The 21,957-nt window shown below is 41.3% G+C and overlaps 1 protein-coding gene across 1 annotated transcript in view; it reads right to left on the reverse strand.

Moving 5' to 3' along the window:
* COL27A1 (collagen type XXVII alpha 1 chain) overlaps positions 1-21,957 on the reverse strand; it is a 591,531-nt gene that overhangs the window by 47,641 nt on the left and 521,933 nt on the right. Inside the window, exons 49-57 of the mRNA XM_053696152.1 lie at positions 12,897-13,004; positions 12,640-12,693; positions 12,389-12,451; positions 12,224-12,277; positions 11,778-11,813; positions 10,565-10,582; positions 10,401-10,436; positions 3,721-3,747; positions 3,527-3,580 (exon numbers count right to left, since the gene is read on the reverse strand). Of these exons, the coding sequence (XP_053552127.1) occupies positions 3,527-3,580; positions 3,721-3,747; positions 10,401-10,436; positions 10,565-10,582; positions 11,778-11,813; positions 12,224-12,277; positions 12,389-12,451; positions 12,640-12,693; positions 12,897-13,004 (450 nt within the window). The remainder of the gene's footprint in view (positions 1-3,526; positions 3,581-3,720; positions 3,748-10,400; positions 10,437-10,564; positions 10,583-11,777; positions 11,814-12,223; positions 12,278-12,388; positions 12,452-12,639; positions 12,694-12,896; positions 13,005-21,957) is intronic.

The following is a 21,957-nucleotide window of genomic DNA, read 5'->3' on the forward strand; positions in this document are numbered from 1 at the left end:
CCTCTCTGAGGCTCTGACACTGTTCAGGGCAATAGCCCCACCCCCTCAACATTCTCTTCACTCCGGAGCTGCAGATGGGGAAAAACAGGCCTTAAAAGCAACTGTCTGTTTTTTTTTTCTTCTTAAGAAATCTGCATCAAATTGTGATCCTGGCACTGAAGGGGCATGAGTACCCATGCAGGAGCTGCCAGGGGGTCACTTGGGGGCATTTTAGCAGTCAGTGCATTAAAAGGCCTAGGAATTTCCTTCCCATTTTAAGTACTTTGCAGGCATCAGGGGTGTAAATTGGCTAGTGTAGAGGGCACTTTAACATTTTATTTCATCAGTGTATGTGTGTAATTTAATACTATGCTATACTTGTGAGTTTTGCACATAATGGAACCCAGTAAATCTGTCTCCACTGAAACAATGTCAAACACTATGAAAGAGGGTCCTACTTATACTTCTCCCTGTACAATTTTGTGTCTGTTTTGCAAACATGTTTCAGTGTGCCAGGTTAATCATCTTTTTTAATAGTTGTGTACCTCAATTTATGCATCAGCCACATCCCTCTACTTCCTCTAGGGATTTATGTCCTGTATATATTACTCAGGGAGCCTGACTCTACCCCTGGCTATGGCAAAATATTTTGTGACTATCCCCAAGCCAAGTGAGCGTGAATGCAAATGTGGGGATTTACCTAATTTTTGTTGATGTGAACATGCAAACTCCTTCCCCTCAACCTCAGATTATTTTCCAGCTTCATAGTTCTGACTCTGAGGACTCAAAATCATCCAGTTCAGATGAGGAAGTATCTTCAGGTGAACAGGACCCTGTTCCTGAATTTGACAATGTGGAACATATTCACACTTTATTGCTTAAGGTACTTAGAACTCTGGGTATTTCTGAGGAAACACCTGCAGAAGCAAGTAAATCAGTTAAATGTTTTCTTCAAAGCTCCTAAGATTTTAAGAGGTATTTCAGGTTCCAGATTTGGTTTCTGACTATGTAGCCAAAGAATGGACAAAACCTAGTATTCCATTTGCTCCTTCCTCCAGGTATGTACCTGGTTCCAGAAAAGAATGTGGATTTATGGGAAACCATACCCAAGGTTGATGTCAAACGCACTACCATCCCCATGGAGGATAGCACCTCTTTCCAGGATCCAATAATCTGCAAAATTGAGTCTTTCCTGAGAAAACTCTTTCTTCAGACAGGTCTTCTGCTTAAATCAGCAGTATCTATCACCTGTGTGGCTGTGGCAGTAGCCCTCTGGTGTGATTCTTTATCCACAATGGTTTCTGAAAATGCCTTTGCTGAGGATTTCCAGAATTGCATTAAAGCCCTTAAAATGGCTAACACCTTTATATATGATGCAGTAATGGACATCATCAAGATTGATGTCAAGAACATGTCTATGGCAGTTATTGAAGAGAAGCATTATGGTTAAAATCATGGTCAGCATACGTGGTTTAAAAAAAAATAATTGGTTAATGTCACTTTCCTTCAAAGGGAAGAAGATTCTATTTGGTTCTGATTTGGACTCTATTAATAAAAGTGTTACTGGTGGGAAAGGAGCTAATCTTCCTCAGAAGAAGAAATCTAAGGGAAAGAACAGACCAAATAATATGTTTTGTTCCTCTGGAGATCAGAAGTCCTCCTCTTCTCAAGAGCCTGCACCCTCCAAGGTGGCCTAAAAGCCTGGTTCTTCATGGGTAAAGAACAAGAAATCCAACACCAATACAAAATCTGCATTAAGGTGTGGCCCTCAGAGCAGATTCTGTTCTGGTAGGGGGCAGACTGAGTCTTTTTCAGGAAGCCTGGTTCCAGTCAATCCAGGACCCAGGGGTACAGGATAGGCATTCGCTCCAGGTCTCATTGAGGACGATCGTCTCATGTCCCCAAAAATCCTGTGAAGGCAGCTGCCTATATTCAATGTGTTCAGGATCTAAAAGATAACAGAGACAAGGGTTTTACTCTGTTCATTGTCCCAAAGAAGGAAGGGATTTTCAGACCCATTGTAGATTTGAAAACTCTAAACAAGTTTGTCAGGGTTCCTACTTTCAGGATGTAAACCATTCGTACAATTTTACTCTTAATCCAACAGGGCCAATTCATGTCTACTATAGACCTAAAGGATGCATACCTGCACATCCCTATCCACAGAGATCACCATCAAATCTTAAAGTTTGCATTCCTCGGCAAACACTACCAGTTTGTTGCCCTTCCATTTGGTCTAGCTACAGTTCTTCATATTTTCACAAAGGTGCTAGGAGCATTGTTGGCGGTGATCAGAGCTCAAGGGATCTCAATTGCCCCTTATCTGGATGATATATTAGTTCATGTTCCTTCCCTGCCTCCAGCTATTGCTCATACTCAAAGGCTACTATCTTTTCTCCAAGACCACGGTTGGAGAATCAATATTCCATAGAGTTTGTTAAATCCTGCTACAAGGGTGTCTTTTTTAGGAGTCATTATAGATTCAGTCCTAATGCCTCTGGTGGCATCAGAACGAGGCTCCCATAGGAGCCTATGGGAGCGGTCTCTCGTGAGCGCAATGGTTCCTTGAAATGCGAACACATTCGGAATGATGATGGTCCATAGACCTCGCCCATTTTCAATTTTCACCTATATAGACCCTGCTTTTGTCTTTCCTACCTATCTGTTTCCTAGTCTCTTCTTGGCTATGTGTTAAACTGAGGAGAGGTGGGAGGGAATTTAAGCTCTTGTGTGAGTTCTTGGCCTCTGCCTAGTGGCGGAATTATATCCCAGATGTTATGGAGCCCTATGGACCATCATCATTCCAAAAAAAAGAATTTATTGGGGAAGCATAAATTTTGTTTTTCGTTAATCTTTCATAGACACAGTCAAGCATTAAAGGGACAGTCTACTTATTTTTTTTTATTGTTTAACAAGATAGATATCGCCCTTTACTTCTTTATAACCTCTAAATCTCTGCCTATTTCTTAGCTCCTGCAGGTCGCCTCTTATCTCAGTGCATTTTATTAGCTTTTCACAGCCAGACAGTGCTAGTTCACGTGCGTCATATAATTAACACTGTGCTCATTTATGTGGAGTTATTTTTTGAAGCAGCACTAATTGGCTAAAATTCAAGTTTGTAAATAGCACTAAGATATTGGGGCAGTCTGCAGAGGCTTAGATACAAGGTAATCATAGAGGGAAATAGAGTATTAATATAACCGTTTTGGTTATGCAAAACTGGGGAATGGGTAATAAAGGGATTATCTATCTTTTTAAACAACAACAACAACAACAAAATCTGTTCCTTTAATAGTGGCTTCAACTAGTATGTCAGCCATACTTATGAGGTAAAATACAAACAATGACCTTTCAAGTTAACATTTCACAACTTTATCTGTAGCTTTATCTAGAACTGGTAAGAATGATGCTAGTATTGAACAGTTATACAAAGTAGCTGCAGTGTTCTTATGTCCACAGAAAGGCATTACATTCTTACATACTGTACACCTAACCATTATCAAGAACAAACAAACATTTGGCACCTAGCTATGGTTATTGCACGTACCGGTCCACTGTAGTCCATGAGGGCTTGGTAAGCTGCACTGATATCCTCATGCTTCTGCAACATAACATACCAGTTAGTGTATGATTGGGATTTCTACTATGCTTATTACAAAAATAATATTTAATCAACCCCCCAATCCATTACTATATCTTTGAGAAAATTTAGAGAAATAAGAAGACAGTTGATCAACTTACAAATGAATCAGCGAACACTGGAGGACCCTGTAAGGAATTAGAAACAGAAAGCATGTTACAAATATATTAATCCCAATATATTATATATTTCGTGATTCAGATAGAGCATGCAATTTTAAGCAACTTTCTAATTTACTCCTATTATGAATTTTTCTTCGTTCTCTGGGTATCTTTATTTGAAAAAGAAGGCATCTAAGCTTTTTTTTGTTGTTGTTCAGCACTCTAGACAGCACTTTTTTTATTGGTGGATGAATTTATCCACCAATCAGCAAGAACAAACCAGGTTGTTCACCAAATATGGGCTGGCATCTAAACTTACATTCTTGCTTTTCAAATAAAGATACAACGAGAATGAAGAAAATTTGATAATAGGAGTAAATTAGAAAGATGCTTAAAATGTCATGCTCTATCTGAATCACAAAAGAAAAAAAAATTGGGTTCAGTGTCCCTTTAAGCCTTTATGTTGTGTTTTTTTTTTATTGATAGTACATTTTTTTAAAAATCCAGCATAATACTTAACATATCTGAAGCATATTTCTATAACCTAATGCTTGCATATAACTTTATGAGACTTCCTCCTTTGACATACACTGAAGTCTCAGGTGTAGAAGGAGATTCTAATTATTGTACCATATTTTCAGGGTATCTTCAGTGTTAGATTAATTGACCAACTACAGTACAAAAATAACTGATTTTTTTTATTACCTTTTTCTTTTGCAAATAGTACAATTTAGTGTGTGTTTTCTGTATCACATATAAAACATACAGCATTGTTATCAGCTCTGCTGTAAGGTACAGTTGGCAGCAAGCACTTTCCCTGCATTGTCCTAAATTATGCACATGTTCCATAATCAGTATCCTAATATATTTTGTTCCAATGGCATGGAGAGACCACAAATCCATTCTAATTACTAGTGGGAATTCAACTCATGGCCACCAGGAGGAGGCAAAGAACACCTCAGCAGAGTGGTTAAGTATCACTTCCACTTCCCATAAATCCCCAGTCATTCTTTGCCTTGTACATCAGGAGGATGTGCGAAGATGGTGCCTGCAGATATTAATCCTTTAATGGGTACTTTTCCCTGTAAACAAGAATTGGAGCTATGCTGTGTCCATGTAATCCTCTTTAGTAAGAGCAATGGTGGCGTTTAGCAGTTAGAAGACAGTGAGGTAGTCCTTGCTTACCTTCTAACATTTATGCTACCCCTCTATAGAAAACCAGGGTTGGTTACTCTGCTTTTCTTTTTCTATAGGTCCCTGTCTGAGGTCGGCTGAGTCTGTCATACCTGAGGAGCTGTTTCCTGCCCTGCAGCTGGATCCACAGGTGCTTTTGCCTTCTAGAGTTGGAAGGACTCAGCACTTTGGAGGTTAAATTCCTCTGTGGACAACATATGGGACATAGTTATTGTTTATTACGGTGATATACATTTGGGCAGCACTGAGAGGGCACTGAAATTGCTTTAATTGAGCTTAAGGGGTTAATGGATTCTCCCCTTTTAATTGAGGCTGGCCATGAGAGGGATACTGAAACTTTTGGGCTAAGTTTTTATTGCCCTCATAGTGTGTGGTTTTGCTGCTTCTATGTGGGTCATAGGAAGAAGCTTAGAGTCTATAGGACTCATGCCATATGCTGTTGCTAGCTTATTTTTATTATTGGGGCCGCATCTTCATTCCGTGTGAGGGATCGGTACTTTCATATTATGTTTTAGCGTAGCGGAACTTGCACACTTTTTGCTGTGGCGCAGCATGTTTTTCTTATGTTGCGATCACGTGATCATTCTCAGCTTTTCCGCTTCGGCTTTTCAACACTGCTGGCTTGGAGAGCGGAGCGTCGCTGCAGATTCCAGCATCATCTGAGAGTGTTTAGCAGTCATAGATCACATCCTCATCTTATTATTCTGATCTATCTGTGCTTTAGATCTACAGTGGGTTCCCTGGTCACCAGAGTGGTAAGTTTCCTTAGCAAGGCTGAGGTATAGCGGTGCCTTTTTTTTTTCCCTCTTAAGGGTTTTATTGCCAACTTTTTTCATTATCAGTCAAGAAGTACTAAGGAAGTTTTTATTAATTAGGTTTAATAAAGTTTTTATAATTGTTTTTGGAAGTCTCTTTCCAGCAAGATGGACTCTTGATAAAAACCTTGCTCTGTCGTTTGACAAATATTTATATTGCTTGGAGGCTCAAATTATTCCTCCTGTGCAGTTTTGTTCCACATGCTTAAATAAGACGTTAATGTCTAAAAACACAGATTACCTCTCAGAGCCATCTGTCTCTCAGAATAATGTTGTCTGTGCCATGCCTTAGCTTTCTCCTCAAATGTCCCAAGCTTTAACAGTTTCACAAGCAGTGCCCTGCAGTTCCTCTCAACCTGTTCCTGGGGGTGTATATTTACCAGGCGATTTTGCTGCACAACTGACTTCTGCAGTCTCTGGAGCTTTGAGTGCCTTACCTATTTCTGGTAAGAGAAAATGAAAATCTAAGAAAATGTTTAATCCTAAAAGTTCTGGCTCCACCAAGGCTGCATTAGTCAGTCTGTCTCAGTTGTCTGAGGAGGAGCATTCCTCAGTGGCTTCTGAGGGCGATATCTCAAATTCTGAATCTGCTGTTGCTAGTACAGCGGACCCAGAGTAGGTAAATTTTAGATTTAAGCTTGAATTCCTCCGTTTACTTTTGAAAGAGGTTCTCGCTATGTTGGAGGACTCTGAAACTACAGTCACAGAGACCCCTAAAAGGGCTAATAAACTTAACAGAGCTTTTGATGTCAAGCCTACATCTGTGGAAGTATTTCCTATTCCAGATTGCATGTCTGACATTATAGCTCAGGAATGGGTGAAGCCAGGGGTTCCTCCCCCACCCCCCTTATCCTGTTTTTAAAAAGATGTTTCCTGTTGCTGACTCTGTGCGTGATCTTTGGCACACTGTGCCTAAGGTAGAGGGCGCTATATTCACTCTAGCCAAGAGAACCACTATTCCTCTTGAGAATAGTTCCTCATTTAAGGACCCTATGGATAGGAAACTGGAAGGTTACTTAAGAAAAATGTCTCTACACCAGGGTCTACAATGGCAACCGGTTGCTAGTACTGCGACTGTTGCCGGTGCAGACTCTTATTGGTGTGACTTCTTGTCCGATCTGATTTCGGAGGAGACCACAATAGAGGAGATCCAGGATAGGATCAAGACTTTAAAGCTAGCTAATACCTTTATCTGTGATGCCAGCATGCAAGTAGTTTGCTTGGGGGCAAAGATTTCTAGCTTTGCCTTACTTTCTTGCAGAGTCCTGTGGCTAAAGTTTTGGTCTGCTGACGTAACTTCCAAAGTCTAAACGTCTGTCTCTGCCCTTTAAGGGCAAGACTTTATTTGGTCCTGGTCTGGCTGAAATCATTTTCACAGTTACAGGTTGAAAGGGAGCCTTTCTGCTACAGGACAAGAAGAGTAGACCCAAGGGTCACCAAAATTCTAATTTTCGTTCCTTTCGCAACTTTAAGGGACAAAAATCATCCTCTTCTTCCTCCAAGCCTGAGCAAGGCAAGACTTGATGGGGGTCTAGCCAGCCATGGAATAAAGGGAAGCAATCCAAGAAGCCTTCCTCTGAGAGTAAATCAGCATGAAGGGTCTGCCCCCGATCCAGTCATGGATCAGGTGAGGGCAGGCTTTCCTTCTTTCAGCAGGCTTGGATTCGCAATGTCCCAGATCCTTGGGCGGTGGAAGTAGTCTCCCAGGGATACAGGATAGGATTCAAATCTTGTCCTTCCAGAGGCAGGTTTCTCCTGTCAAGATTATATACAAACAAGATAAAGAGAGAGGCGTTCTTAAACTGTGTAAAAGATCTTGCTTCTCTAGGAGTGATTGTCCCAGTTCCTCTGGCGGAACAGGGCCAATGATTCTATTCCAATCTGGATGTGGCTCCCAAGAAAGATTAAACTTTTTGACCCATTCTAGACCTAAAGTGTCTCAACAAATTTCTCAAGGTTCCATCCTTCAAAATGTAGAATATCCGTTCTATTCTCCCTTTAGTTAAGGAGGGTCAGTTTATGACAACCATAGACCTGAAGGATGCGTATCTTCATGTTCCTATACACAGGGAACATTTCCGATTCCTGCGATTTGCCTTTTTGGACAAACACTTCCAATTTGTAGCCCTACCTTTCGGCCTAGCCACTGCCCCTCAAATCTTTACAACGGTTTTGGCACTTTTGGCAGTGGCTAGATCTCAAGGAATTGCAGTGGCTCCATACCTGGATGATATCTTGGTTCAGGCACCATCTTTTCATTTGCCAAGATCCCATAGATTCTTTGTTATTGATTCTTCGTTCTCATGGGTGGAAGGTGAATCTGGAAAAGAGTTCCTTGGTACCAAATACCAGTGTATGTTTTCTAGGGACGATTATAGACTCGATCTCCATGAAGATATTCTTGATGGAGGTCAGAAAATCCAAACTTCTTGCTGCCTGTCTATTTCTTCAGTCCTATATCCGTCGATCAGTGGAAATGTATATGGAAGTAATTGGTCTCATGGTGGCTTTCATGGACATTATTCCATTTGCTCATTTCCATCTTAGACATGCTCAGGCAATGGAACGGAAACCACTCTGAACTCTCTCAGAGGATAGTCTTAGACATCTGGACAAGAGATTATCTGTCCTGATGGCTCTCTCAGGACAATCTGTCCCAGGGCACATGCTTCCTGAGACCATCTTCGTGTATTGTGACCATGGACGCCAGCCTTTCGAGCTGGAGAGCAGTTTGGGATTGCTTAAGATTTCAGGGACTTTAGACTCCCAAAAAATATTCTAGCGTTGAGAGCAATCTTCAATGCACTGCTAGCTTGGCCTCAACTGAGTTTGGTCCGGTTTATCAGATTCCAATTGGACAAAATTACCTCAGTGGCCTACATCAACCACCAGGGAGGAACTCAGAGCTCCTTAGCTATGAAGAAGGTGACTCGTATACTTCAGTGGGCAGAGTCTCCCAATTGTCACCTTTCTGCCATCCACATCCCAGGGGTGGACAACTGGCAAGCGGATTATCCGGAAGTATTCTCGATGATAACCCTCAGGCGGGGAGTTCCGGAGTTGGATCTGATGGCGTCTCATCTAAATGCCAAACCTCCAAAATACGGGTCAAGATCAAGAGATCTGCAAGCAGCTCTGGTCGACGCTCTCGCGGTTCCTTGGGACTTCATTTATCTGTTTCCTCCGTTTACCCTTCTTTCTCGTGTGATGGCTCGTATCAAACAGGAGCGGGTATCTGTGATTCTAATCGCTCCAGCTTGGCCTCTTAGAATCTGGTTTGCAGACCTGGTAAGGATGTCTTTCCTTCCTTAGATTTGTGTAGTCCTCTTTCTTTTTACATATGTTTATAGAATTCCCCTTTCTATGTTGCACTATATGATTTACGCTATTAAGTAAAGTGAGCAGCCTTATTTTTATTCTGTCTTCCCTTCCTCCTACGTCAGGGTCCTTTCCTCCATCCAAACCTAGATTATCTGAAGCTGACTGCTTGGAGATTGAACGCCTAGTCTTGTCTATACGAGGTTTTTCAGAAAAGGTTTTTGAAACGAGCTTCAGGCTCGTAAGCCGGTAACTCCCAAGATTTACCATAAGGTGTGGCGTCAGGTGAGGGTTCCCCGCATCCTGTCTTTTCTTTAGGAGGGCCTGGAGAAGGGCTTGTCAGTCAGTACTCTGAAAGGTCAGATCTCTGCCCTTTCGATCCATTTACGTAAACGTCTGGTGGACTTGCCAGATGTTCAATCCTTTGTTCAGGCCTTGGGCAGAATCAGGCCTGTGTTTAAGTCTGTTGCTCCTCCATGGAGCCTTAATCTCGTTCTGCAGCAGGCTCCGTTTGAGCCTATGCACTCTGTTGATATTAAACTGTTATCCTGGAAAGTTTTGTTACTTCTCGCTATTTCCTCTGCTCGTAGAGTCTCAGAGCTTTCGGCTCTGCAATGTGACCCCCTTACCTTATTTTTCATGCGGATAAGGCGGTCCCCTTTGTACCAAGTTGGAAATCAGGAAATTGTTGTTCCTTCGTTCTGTCCTAACCCTTCTTTTCAGAAGGAACATCTGTTGCATAACTTGGACGTGCATGCTCTGAGGTTTTATCTGCAGGAAACTAGAGACTTTTGACAATCTACTGCTCTTTTTGTTGTGTTCTCTGGGAAACGTAAGGGCCAGAAGGCCACTTCACTTTTCCTACTCTTTCCTTTTGGTTGAGAAGTGTTATTTGGTTGGCTTATGAGACAGCTGGACAACAGCCTCCTGAGAGGATTACGGCTCATTTAACTACATTTCTATTAGTAGATGAAACAGAACTTGTGTATGGGTTTCTTGACTCATTTACCAACTAAGAACTTGTTGGATAGTCATGTTGCACGGCCCTAATACAAAGTATTGTAGACATATATAGAAATGTAAAGTTACTTGACAGCAGCATAGCATCCCACTACAATTCCCCTGTTGCCTCTAAATGAAGCCTAAGATCATACTGCTATTAAGAGGCTCTACCACCCTAGCTAGATAAGTTCAGTTAGTATGTTCTCCTGGCTACTTGTTATAGGGAGGGAGAGGCACTAATCTAATCACAGGTGTGTGCAGCCTATCAGGTGAACTCACAATAGCTATGTGCATTGTCCAGTAGAACATAAATGTTTATCAAGCAAAGTGAGAGCTGTGTTTTATTCTTACCGGTGGGCCGGGTTTTCCACGTGGACCAGGAGGACCCTAAATAAAATTGATAAGGATGAGAACCAAATATATCATGTCATAAATACAATCTGCAGAAGATCTATTATCATCCCAGACTGATAATCATACTTACAGATTATTAGGCATTGGTATGATGAACTTACCCGAGGGCCTGCTACTCCCTGTAAGGAAAGGGAGACAGTGATCAGAGAATTACAGGATATTGCATAACAATACACACACTTATAAATACATTTTACAAGTCAGTGGAAGTTATATATCTCTGCATTGTGTCTATCCATACAGGTTAAAGGTCATTTTCATCTGTACTTTGGTTCATAACACAAACATTTTATCTTAATATTCTCAATATATAAGCTGGGGGCTTATTTAAGAGGCTATATAATATGTGAGACCCTGTTGAAATCAAAAACATTAGATGTGTACATTAAAGCATAAATCTGGCTATAAAGTATAATCTGATTTATGATTCTTTCTTAAAGCATTAGGTCAGACGTTTCACTTATTTATCTAAGCAAAATTAGGGAAAAGATGGAGAGACAACATTGTTTGCAAAACAAAGAAAAATAAAGTGCATTGAAAACATTTAATTTCCCCAGATTTGCTACAACATCAAACAGGTTGCGACCCCACTCTGCTGGGCTTACAGTCTATTTGTACACTGACTTGTACTGTGGTTTTTGGTACACTGGTCACTAAAATATGTTCACAAAAGTGTTGCCAGCTTTCAGGGATTTTTTTGTCAGTGAATTTACAGAGATATACATGATACTCCCTAGGCTCGTGTGAGTCATACTTGATCTACAGGTGGTGATGTTATAATGGAAATCATCTAAGAATTAATTCAGCATCAGTATTTTCCAAAATGGAGGAACTTAAAGTGACACGAAACCCATTTTTTCTTTCTTTCATGAGTTATACAGAGCATACAATTTCAAACAACTTTTCAATTTACTTATTTTATTAAATTAGCTTCATTATCTTAGTATCCTTTGTTGAAGGAGCAGCAATTCACTACAGGGAGCTAGCTGTGCATAACGGGTTAGCCAATGACAAGATATGTGAAGCCACCAATCAGCACCTAACTCACAGCACAAAGGACACCAAGAGAATAAAGCAAATTAAATAATAGAAGTAAATTGGAAAGTTGTTTAAAATTGTGTGCACTATCTGAATTGTGTAAGACAATTTTTTGGGTCTAATGTCCCTTTTTAGCTTAAAGTACTAAATAAGCTACAAAACTTCATGTGTTTTTATATTTCAGGTCATTACTTAAAAATTGTTATATTTATAACCCTGTGGTTATTCTTACTCAACCGTTATCATGCAAGGTTAAAATACAGGAGGTTTACTTACTGTGTCTCCTTGATTCCCTTTGTCTCCTGCTGGACCCTGAAAGTGGCAAAGAAACGTGATGGATCTGGTGTACATCATAAAGTAAGAGATATATAGGTCTGTTTATAAAAGGGTTCCTAACTCCACGCATTTTACTCTTGTAAACCATCATTTCACTTAGTGCTCTGACAAAGATGGGTGTAAAGTGCTGGAGGTTTACAAATGTTGAAGGACAGGGATAATTGTATTGTTTATGTATAGTACAGTGTCATTTTCAAACAGAAAAAGGGAATTTAGGAAACCAGGTTACCAGGCTTCAGCCGTCTAACAGGATTTTCTTAGCCATATGAGGTTTCGGTGGACTTACTATCGTGTGCTTTACACTCATGCACTTTCATGTATTACAATCTGGCAAACAATAGGTCTGACCACTGAATGAACAGAATATAGAAAAATCTGGTACTTACTGGTACTCCAGTGGGACCCATAATTCCCATAAGACCAATAGCACCTTCATTTCCCTGGGAGAAAAAGAACAGATCACAAGTTGTGCATGCAATATTCAATATAACTGCAATGTGTCTGCAAGACAAATGCACAAAAAGTTCAAACCCTGGGGTTCAGAAACTTACCATCAAACCTGGAGGACCTTTGGGTCCTTGAATGCCCTTGAATCCAATATCTCCAGGGGGTCCCTTAAAACAAAACCAGAACACAACCCTTATAAGCCACATCCATTATATTCCTAACAATAAACAAATGCTGTATATTTTGCAAACAGTTGGTTCAGTTTTCTTTTTTTTATTTTTAAAAAAGGAGGGATTTTAGCCAAAATGTATGTATCTTGAAATTTGCAACACTGTTCAAAATATAGAACCCGTACCTTTGGTCCAAATAATCCAGCTATGCCAGGAAAACCAGCTTCCCCAGGATCCCCCTGGGAAATTGAAGAGAAACAGAAGGTTAGAGAAGAGACTGAATTAGGTAAGCACCACACATCTCTGAAGATATACAAAAGACAAAGTGATAATAGGAAAAGACAAAAACACATAGTTTGGCCAAAGACACAAAAGCTACAAAGAAAAAGCGTGTGAAATAGACAAAAGGACACACATGCACACATACATCTGAGTCACTTACCGGATACCCTTTAGGTCCCAGTTCCCCTTTTAGTCCTGGAAGCCCCATGCCTCCTTCAATTCCACGAATACCAGGCAGTCCCATTTGCCCTGGTAACCCTCTTTCACCCTAAAAATGAATGAGCGATTAATATTATCAACAATCAGATAGGCAACAAGAACCAGCCACATTCAGCATCTTTCAATAAAACATCAGCAGAGAAAGGCAAAGCAGCTTTATGAAGTAGCCAGGTGGGGTCAGTTTCATACTTTAAAATATTATTACATTTTCTGCTATACAAAGCACAAACTAATTGCATAATTTAACACACATTTATTTAATGAGATGTTGTTCAATTAGCTCATTTTAAATATTGGCTTACATTTTTAGCTGGTTGGTCCGTAAAATCAGAAGGGTGGTGCGCCCATTAAAAAGGTCAGGGGGTGAACCCTTACAAAGAGACTATATTCAGATACCCATAATTAGATTGTGTTTTCTTCAGTGTGCAACCAAGAACAAATAATTATATAAGGTGTGTGCAGGAAAACGTGGTCTAACCAATAAACAATTCCAGACTTCTGCATAAATAAAACTAATGAATAGTGAGAAACACTCAGAACTGACCTACCTAACAACTGGGTGCTCTTGGCCATTGTAAACATCTTAGGAAGAAAGAAAGCCTTTATTACATCCAGCTTATGCTAATAGTAGCATAGATGAATGTGAAACCCAGGAAAAACATCATAAGGTAAGTCAATGTGTGCTCTAATCCAGGCCATTGTGCTTAGCAGGGTATCACATATTTTGAATAGCATTTCAAGGCATTCATATAGAAGAAACTAATTTAGAATGCTATAAACTTTCCTGGCATTGATATTTAAACATCAGTTTCACAGTTTTGTTTTTGTGGGTTGTGAGAGTTTCTTGCCCATGAAGAGAGGGAGATAAATTAAACTGAGATACAGAATATTGATGAGGAAGAGTCTCCTCCTTGGGGACCATGCTTTTTAACTTTCATGGCTTCACCATTGCACTGCCATTTCTGAGAGATTGGCATCTGTTCTGAGCATTGCCCAATTGTTAAGCCAGTTAGAAGTCATGCCTTGGTGCATCTCTAAAAGTATAATGCACAGTCAGAGTCAAATAAAGTGAAGTTTGAAAAGACACATGAGAACAGGTGAATGAGATGGTGTCTGTTGCTGCTAACTATGATCCCAGCAGACCTTGGTGGTACTAGACGGTCTGACAATGAGCAGAAGTGAGTGAGACCTTCATAAGAGAACAAGTGTGAAGGTTTGAAAACTCTTTAGAACATTTGTCAGTTACCTGTTATACTAAAGACATGGTGCATTCCCAGTTCCTTGCCGTGTGTACCAGTTGTGGTAATGCTTCTAGTTGCAGTTGACTGTGCAAACAGAGTGCTTCTCATAAAAAGATATGCCAGCGGTCTATGCTGAGGCTGGCAAGTGGCTCCAATGCCAGGTGCAATGTCATCTGCACATGTCTTCATCAAGAGAAGCTATTTCACCTGAGAAGCATTTTATTCTAGTTGTTGATGGGTTTTTTTTTGCTACTGTCAGTCTTGTATCCTGTTATGCTAGTTCCTGTTTTTCTGGCTTGCTCTTGGTTTTCTTCTTTGCTCCAGAACTAGAGAGAATGAGAGCTCATAATGCCAAGATCCAGAATCACATGATTCCAGCTGCATGTCTTATCTTCTTGCTAACTATGGATTTTATCTTTTTATTGTTCCTAGATTACATATTCTTTCTCATGTTCCAGCAGTTGCAACACAACTACAGGCACACTATTAGCTTCTCTGACTTTTAGGAAAAAACATATCTTCACAGCATTCCCCATTACACGTCTTTTTTTCATTCAACATTTAATAAGTTTGATGCTCAATATATTGACCTTTCTCCAACATTGGTGTGTCCGGTCCACGGCGTCATCCTTACTTGTGGGATATTCTCTTCCCCAACAGGAAATGGCAAAGAGTCCCAGCAAAGCTGGTCACATGATCCCTCCTAGGCTCCGCCCACCCCAGTCATTCTCTTTGCCGTTGCACAGGCAACATCTCCACGGAGATGGTTAAGAGTTTTTTTGGTGTTTAAATGTAGTTTTTATTCTTCTATCAAGTGTTTGTTATTTTAAAATAGTGCTGGTATGTACTATTTACTCTGAAACAGAAAAGGATGAAGATTTCTGTTTGTAAGAGGAAGATGATTTTAGCAGACAGTAACTAAAATCGATTGCTGTTTCCACATAGGACTGTTGAGATGAAGTAACTTCAGTTGGGGGAAACAGTTAGCAGATTTTTCTGCTTAAGGTATGACTAGCCATATTTCTAACAAGACTGTGTAATGCTGGAAGGCTGTCATTTCCCCTCATGGGGACTGGTAAGCCATTTTCTTAGTCAAACAAACAGAATAAAGGGCTTAATATGGGCTAAAAAACTGGTAGACATTTTTATGGGCTAAATCGATTGCTTTATTTGGGCATATTATTCAGATTTAGGCTAACAATTGGCATTTATAATCTTGGGGAACGCTTATAAAACGGCAGGCACTGTGTTGGACACTTTTTTCAGTCAGGGGGCCTTTCTAGTTATAGACTGAGCCTCATTTTCGCGCCATTAATGCGCAGTTGTTTTTTGAGAACAGGGCATGCAGATGCATGTGTGAGGGTCTAAAAATCTCTGAAAAAGCTTCTAGAAGGCGTCATTTGGTATCGTATTCCCCTCAGGGCTTGGTTGGGTCTTAGCAAAGACTATAGCTGGGACTGTATAGGGGTAAATTTAAAAACGGCTCCGGTTCCGTTATTTTAAGGGTTAAAGCTCTGAAATTTGGTGTGCAATACTTTTAAGGCTTTAAGACACTGTGGTGAAATTTTGAACGATTCCTTCATACTTTTTCACATATTCAGTAATAAAGTGTTTTCTGTTTGAAATTTAAAGTGACAGTAACGGTTTTATTTTAAAACGTTTTTGTGCTTTGTTGACAAGTTTAAGCCTGTTTAACATGTCTGTACCTTCAGATAAGCTATGTTCTATATGTATGAAAGCCAATGTGTCTCCCCATTTAAATTTATGTGATAATTGTGCCATAGCGTCCAAACAAAGTAAGGACAGTACTGCCACAGATAATGATATTGCCCAAGATGATTCCTCAAATGAGGGGAGTAAACATGATACTACATCATCTCCTACTGTGTCTACACCAGTTTTGCCCATGCAGGAGGCCCCTAGTACATCTAGTGCGCCAATACTTATTACCATGCAACAATTAACGGCTGTAATGGATAACTCCATAGCAAATCTTTTATCCAAAATGCCTACTTATCAGAGAAAGCGCGATTGCTCTGTTTTAAACACTGAAGAGCAAGAGGGCGCTGATGATAATTGTTCTGTCATACCCTCACACCAATCTGAAGGGGCCATGAGGGAGTTTTTGTCTGATGGAGAAATTTCAGATTCAGGAAAAATTTCTCATCAAGCTGAACCTGATGTTGTGACATTTAAATTTAAATTAGAACATCTCCGCACACTGCTTAAGGAGGTGTTATCTACTCTGGATGATTGTGACAATTTGGTCATTCCAGAGAAATTATGCAAGATGGACAGGTTCCTAGAGGTTCCGGTGCCCCCCGACGCTTTTCCTATACCCAAGCGGGTGGCGGACATAGTAAATAAGGAGTGGGAAAAGCCCGGCATACCTTTTGTTCCCCCCCCTATATTTAAGAAATTATTTCCTATGGTCGACCCCAGGAAGGACTTATGGCAGACAGTCCCCAAGGTCGAGGGGGCAGTTTCTACTCTAAACAAACGCACTACTATTCCTATCGAAGATAGTTGTGCTTTCAAAGATCCTATGGATAAAAAATTGGAAGGTTTGCTTAAAAAGATTTTTGTACAGCAAGGCTACCTTCTACAACCAATTTCATGCATTGTTCCTGTCACTACGGCAGCGTGGTTCTGGTTCGAGGAACTAGAAAAGTCGCTCAGTAGAGAAACTCCATATGAGGAGGTTATGGACAGAGTTCACGCACTTAAATTGGCTAACTCTTTTATTTTAGATGCCGCTTTGCAATTAGCCAGATTAGCGGCGAAAAATTCAGGGTTTGCTATCGTGGCGCGCAGAGCGCTTTGGCTAAAGTCTTGGTCAGCGGATGTGTCATCCAAGACAAAATTGCTTAACATCCCTTTCAAAGGTAAAACTTTATTTGGACCAGAATTGAAAGAGATTATTTCAGACATCACTGGAGGAAAGGGCCACGCCCTTCCACAGGATAGGTCTTTTAAGGCTAAAAATAAGCCTAATTTTTGTCCCTTTCGCAGAAACGGACCAGCCTCTAATTCTGCATCCTCTAAGCAAGAGGGTAATGCCTCACAACCCAAACCAGCCTGGAAACCAATGCAAGGCTGGAACAAGGGTAAGCAGGCCAAGAAGCCTGCCACTGCTAACAAAACAGCATGAAGGAGTAGCCCCCGATCCGGGACCGGATCTGGTGGGGGGCAGGCTCTCTCTCTTTGCTCAGGCTTGGGCAAGAGATGTTCAGGATCCTTGGGCGCTAGAAATAGTTTCTCAAGGTTATCTCCTGGAATTCAAGGAACTACCCCCAAGGGGAAGGTTCCACAAGTCTCACTTATCCTCAAACCAAATAAAGAGACAGGCATTCTTACATTGTGTAGAAGACCTGTTAAAGATGGGAGTGATACACCCAGTTCCAATAAAGGAACAAGGAATGGGATTTTATTCCAATCTGTTCGTAGTTCCCAAAAAAGAGGGAACGTTCAGACCAATTTTGGATTTGAAGATCCTAAACAAATTTCTCAGGGTACCATCGTTCAAAATGGAAACTATTCGAACGATTCTACCCACCATCCAGGAAAGTCAATTTATGACTACCGTGGATCTAAAGGATGCGTACCTACATATTCCTATCCACAAAGAACATCATCAGTTCCTAAGGTTCGCTTTTCTGGACAAACATTACCAGTTTGTGGCCCTCCCATTCGGATTAGCCACTGCTCCAAGGATTTTCACAAAGGTGCTAGGGTCCCTTCTAGCGGTTCTAAGACCAAGGGGCATTGCAGCAGTACCTTACTTGGACGACATTCTAATACAAGCGTCGTCCCTGTCAAAAGCAAAGGCTCATACGGACATCGTTCTAGCCTTTCTCAGATCTCACGGATGGAAGGTGAACAAAGAAAAAAGTTCTCTGTCCCCGTCAACAAGGGTTCCCTTCTTGGGAACAATAATAGATTCCTTAGAAATGAGGATTTTTCTGACAGAGGTCAGAAAATCAAAACTTCTAAGCTCTTGTCAAGTGCTTCATTCTGTTCCTCGTCCTTCCATAGCGCAGTGCATGGAAGTAGTAGGATTGATGGTTGCAACAATGGACATAGTTCCTTTTGCACAAATTCATCTAAGACCATTACAACTGTGCATGCTCAAACAGTGGAATGGGGATTATACAGACTTGTCTCCAATGATTCAAGTAGATCAAAAGACCAGAGATTCACTCCGTTGGTGGCTGACCCTGGACCATCTGTCCCAGGGAATGAGCTTCCGCAGGCCAGAGTGGGTCATTGTCACGACCGACGCCAGTCTAGTGGGCTGGGGCGCGGTCTGGGAATCCCTGAAAGCTCAGGGTCTATGGTCTCGGGAAGAGTCTCTTCTCCCGATAAACATTCTGGAACTGAGAGCGATATTCAATGCTCTCAGAGCTTGGCCTCAACTAGCAAAGGCCAAATTCATAAGGTTCCAATCAGACAACATGACGACCGTTGCTTATATCAATCATCAGGGGGGAACAAAGAGTTCCCTGGCGATGAAAGAAGTGACCAAAATAATTCAATGGGCGGAGGATCACTCCTGCCACTTGTCTGCAATCCACATCCCAGGAGTGGAAAATTGGGAAGCGGATTTTCTGAGTCGTCAGACATTCCATCCGGGGGAGTGGGAACTCCATCCGGAAATCTTTGCCCAAATAACTCAATTATGGGGCATTCCAGACATGGATCTGATGGCGTCTCGTCAGAACTTCAAGGTTCCTTGCTACGGGTCCAGATCCAGGGATCCCAAGGCGACTCTAGTAGATGCACTAGTAGCACCTTGGACCTTCAACCTAGCTTATGTATTCCCACCGTTTCCTCTCATTCCCAGGCTGGTAGCCAGGATCAGTCAGGAGAGGGCCTCGGTGATTTTGATAGCTCCTGCGTGGCCACGCAGGACTTGGTATGCAGACCTGGTGAATATGTCATCGGCTCCACCATGGAAGCTACCTTTGAGACAGGACCTTCTTGTTCAGGGTCCATTCGAACATCCAAATCTGGTCTCCCTCCAACTGACGGCTTGGAGATTGAACGCTTGATTCTATCAAAGCGTGGGTTTTCAGATTCGGTGATAGATACTCTGGTTCAGGCCAGAAAACCTGTGACTAGAAAAATTTACCATAAAATATGGAAAAAATATATCTGTTGGTGTGAATCCAAAGGATTCCCATGGAATAAGATAAAAATTCCTAAGATTCTCTCCTTTCTACAAGAAGGTTTGGAGAAAGGATTATCTGCAAGTTCTCTAAAGGGACAGATCTCTGCTTTATCTGTCTTACTACACAAAAGACTGGCAGCTGTGCCAGATGTTCAAGCTTTTGTTCAGGCTCTGGTTAGGATCAAGCCTGTTTACAGACATTTGACTCCTCCCTGGAGTCTAAATCTAGTTCTTTCAGTTCTTCAAGGGGTTCCGTTTGAACCTTTACATTCCATAGATATTAAGTTACTATCTTGGAAAGTTTTGTTTTTAGTTGCAATTTCTTCTGCTAGAAGAGTTTCAGAGTTATCTGCTCTGCAGTGTTCTCCGCCCTATCTGGTTTTCCATGCAGATAAGGTGGTTTTGCGTACTAAGCCTGGTTTTCTTCCTAAAGTTGTTTCTAACAAAAATATTAACCAGGAGATAGTTGTACCTTCTTTGTGTCCGAATCCAGTTTCAAAGAAGGAACGTTTGTTACACAATTTGGACGTTGTCCGTGCTCTAAAGTTCTATTTAGAGGCTACTAAAGATTTCAGACAAACATCTTCCTTGTTTGTTGTTTATTCTGGTAAAAGGAGAGGTCAAAAAGCGACTTCTACCTCTCTTTCCTTTTGGCTTAAAAGTATTATCCGATTGGCTTATGAGACTGCCGGACGGCAACCTCCTGAAAGAATCACAGCTCACTCCACTAGGGCTGTGGCTTCCACATGGGCCTTCAAGAACAAGGCTTCTGTTGACCAGATATGTAAGGCAGCGACTTGGTCTTCACTGCACACTTTTGCCAAATTTTACAAATTTGATACTTTTGCTTCTTCGGAGGCTATTTTTGGGAGAAAGGTTTTGCAAGTTGTGGTGCCTTCCGTTTAGGTGACCTGATTTGCTCCCTCCCTTCATCCGTGTCCTAAAGCTTTGGTATTGGTTCCCACAAGTAAGGATGACGCCGTGGACCGGACACACCAATGTTGGAGAAAACAGAATTTATGCTTACCTGATAAATTACTTTCTCCAACGGTGTGTCCGGTCCACGGCCCGCCCTGGTTTTTTAATCAGGTCTGATGAATTATTTTCTCTAACTACAGTCACCACGGTACCATATGGTTTCTCCTATATATATTTCCTCCTGTCCGTCGGTCGAATGACTGGGGTGGGCGGAGCCTAGGAGGGATCATGTGACCAGCTTTGCTGGGACTCTTTGCCATTTCCTGTTGGGGAAGAGAATATCCCACAAGTAAGGATGACGCCGTGGACCGGACACACCGTTGGAGAAAGTAATTTATCAGGTAAGCATAAATTCTGTTTTTCTGATTTTCATGTCATCTAATGTTGGTACATCCTGAATGCAGAAACTGTGTGTACAGAGTGGTGTAAGCCTTGTTAAATGTTTATAATTGTTGGAAATATTTTGGACTTTTAAGCTGTTATTATTGCATGGTCTGTTTACCCAGCCCCTAAACTTGTATTATTTACATCTTGAACCCTCCATGTCGCCTCACACTCACCAATGCCCCATACATCTCTTCTGAAGCTGATAATGCTTTCCTGGGTAGACAATATTTTTGACCTAAACCTGTTATTGTTGAAGGCTTTGAAGAATATGAGGTCCACGATATTCTAAATTCCAGATAGCGTCATGGTCAGTTGAAGGCATAAGGTCCCAAGAAGCATTCCTGGGAGCCTGTTGATTATATGCATCCTCCTCACAAATTCCGGCCCTGATCAACAAAACCTATTTAACCCAGGTAAGAGTTCCATTCCCCTTTTGCAGCTTATGTCTGCAGTTCGGTTGTGACCATTTCCCTTGTCTGTCATTTGGATCTTTTTATTGAAAATAGAAAGTTAATTCCTGCTATTAAAAAAACACATAGGGGCCTATTTAACAAAGGTCTGTCAGGCCTGATCCGACAGTGCGGATCAGATCCGACAGACCTCGCTGAATGCGGAGAGCAATACGCTCTCCGCATTCAGCATTGCACCAGCAGCTCTTGTGCCGCCCTCTGCAGATTTGCGGCCAATTGGCCGCCAGCAGGGGGTGTCAATCAACCGATCGTACTCAGAGCAGGCGGACAGGTTATGGAGCAGCGGTCGCCAGAAACACGGGTCCTCAAGAAGCTCCATTCGGATCTTGATAAATGGGCCCCAATGTATCCTTTGTTGACGCATAAGCCTACACAGGCTCATTACTACAAATGTTTTGCCAAACACTGCTGCTGTAGAGTGCTAAAGACATATGCAAACTTCTGTGAGTCTACCTAAGGTTTACTCTTTGACAAAGTATACCAGGAGAATGAAGCACATTTATTAATAGAAGTATATTAAAAAGTTGTTTAAAATGTTGCAGTTCAAAGTCCCTTTAATTGATAAGCAAAATGCCATGGGCAAACACGAATTAATGTTTGTTACAGCAAGTTCTTGCATATAATGTACTACACACTACTAGGCAGCAGTTCCCATCCTTTGTTGTTTTGTGACCTCCTTGGTGTTCTCTTGAAAATAAAGTGACTATTTTTTTTAAATACCTGTAAAATTCCAGGGGATTATTTTAATATAAGGAA

The sequence above is a fragment of the Bombina bombina genome, chromosome 12 (assembly GCF_027579735.1).
Source record: "Bombina bombina isolate aBomBom1 chromosome 12, aBomBom1.pri, whole genome shotgun sequence".
Taxonomy (NCBI): Eukaryota; Metazoa; Chordata; class Amphibia; order Anura; family Bombinatoridae; genus Bombina; species Bombina bombina.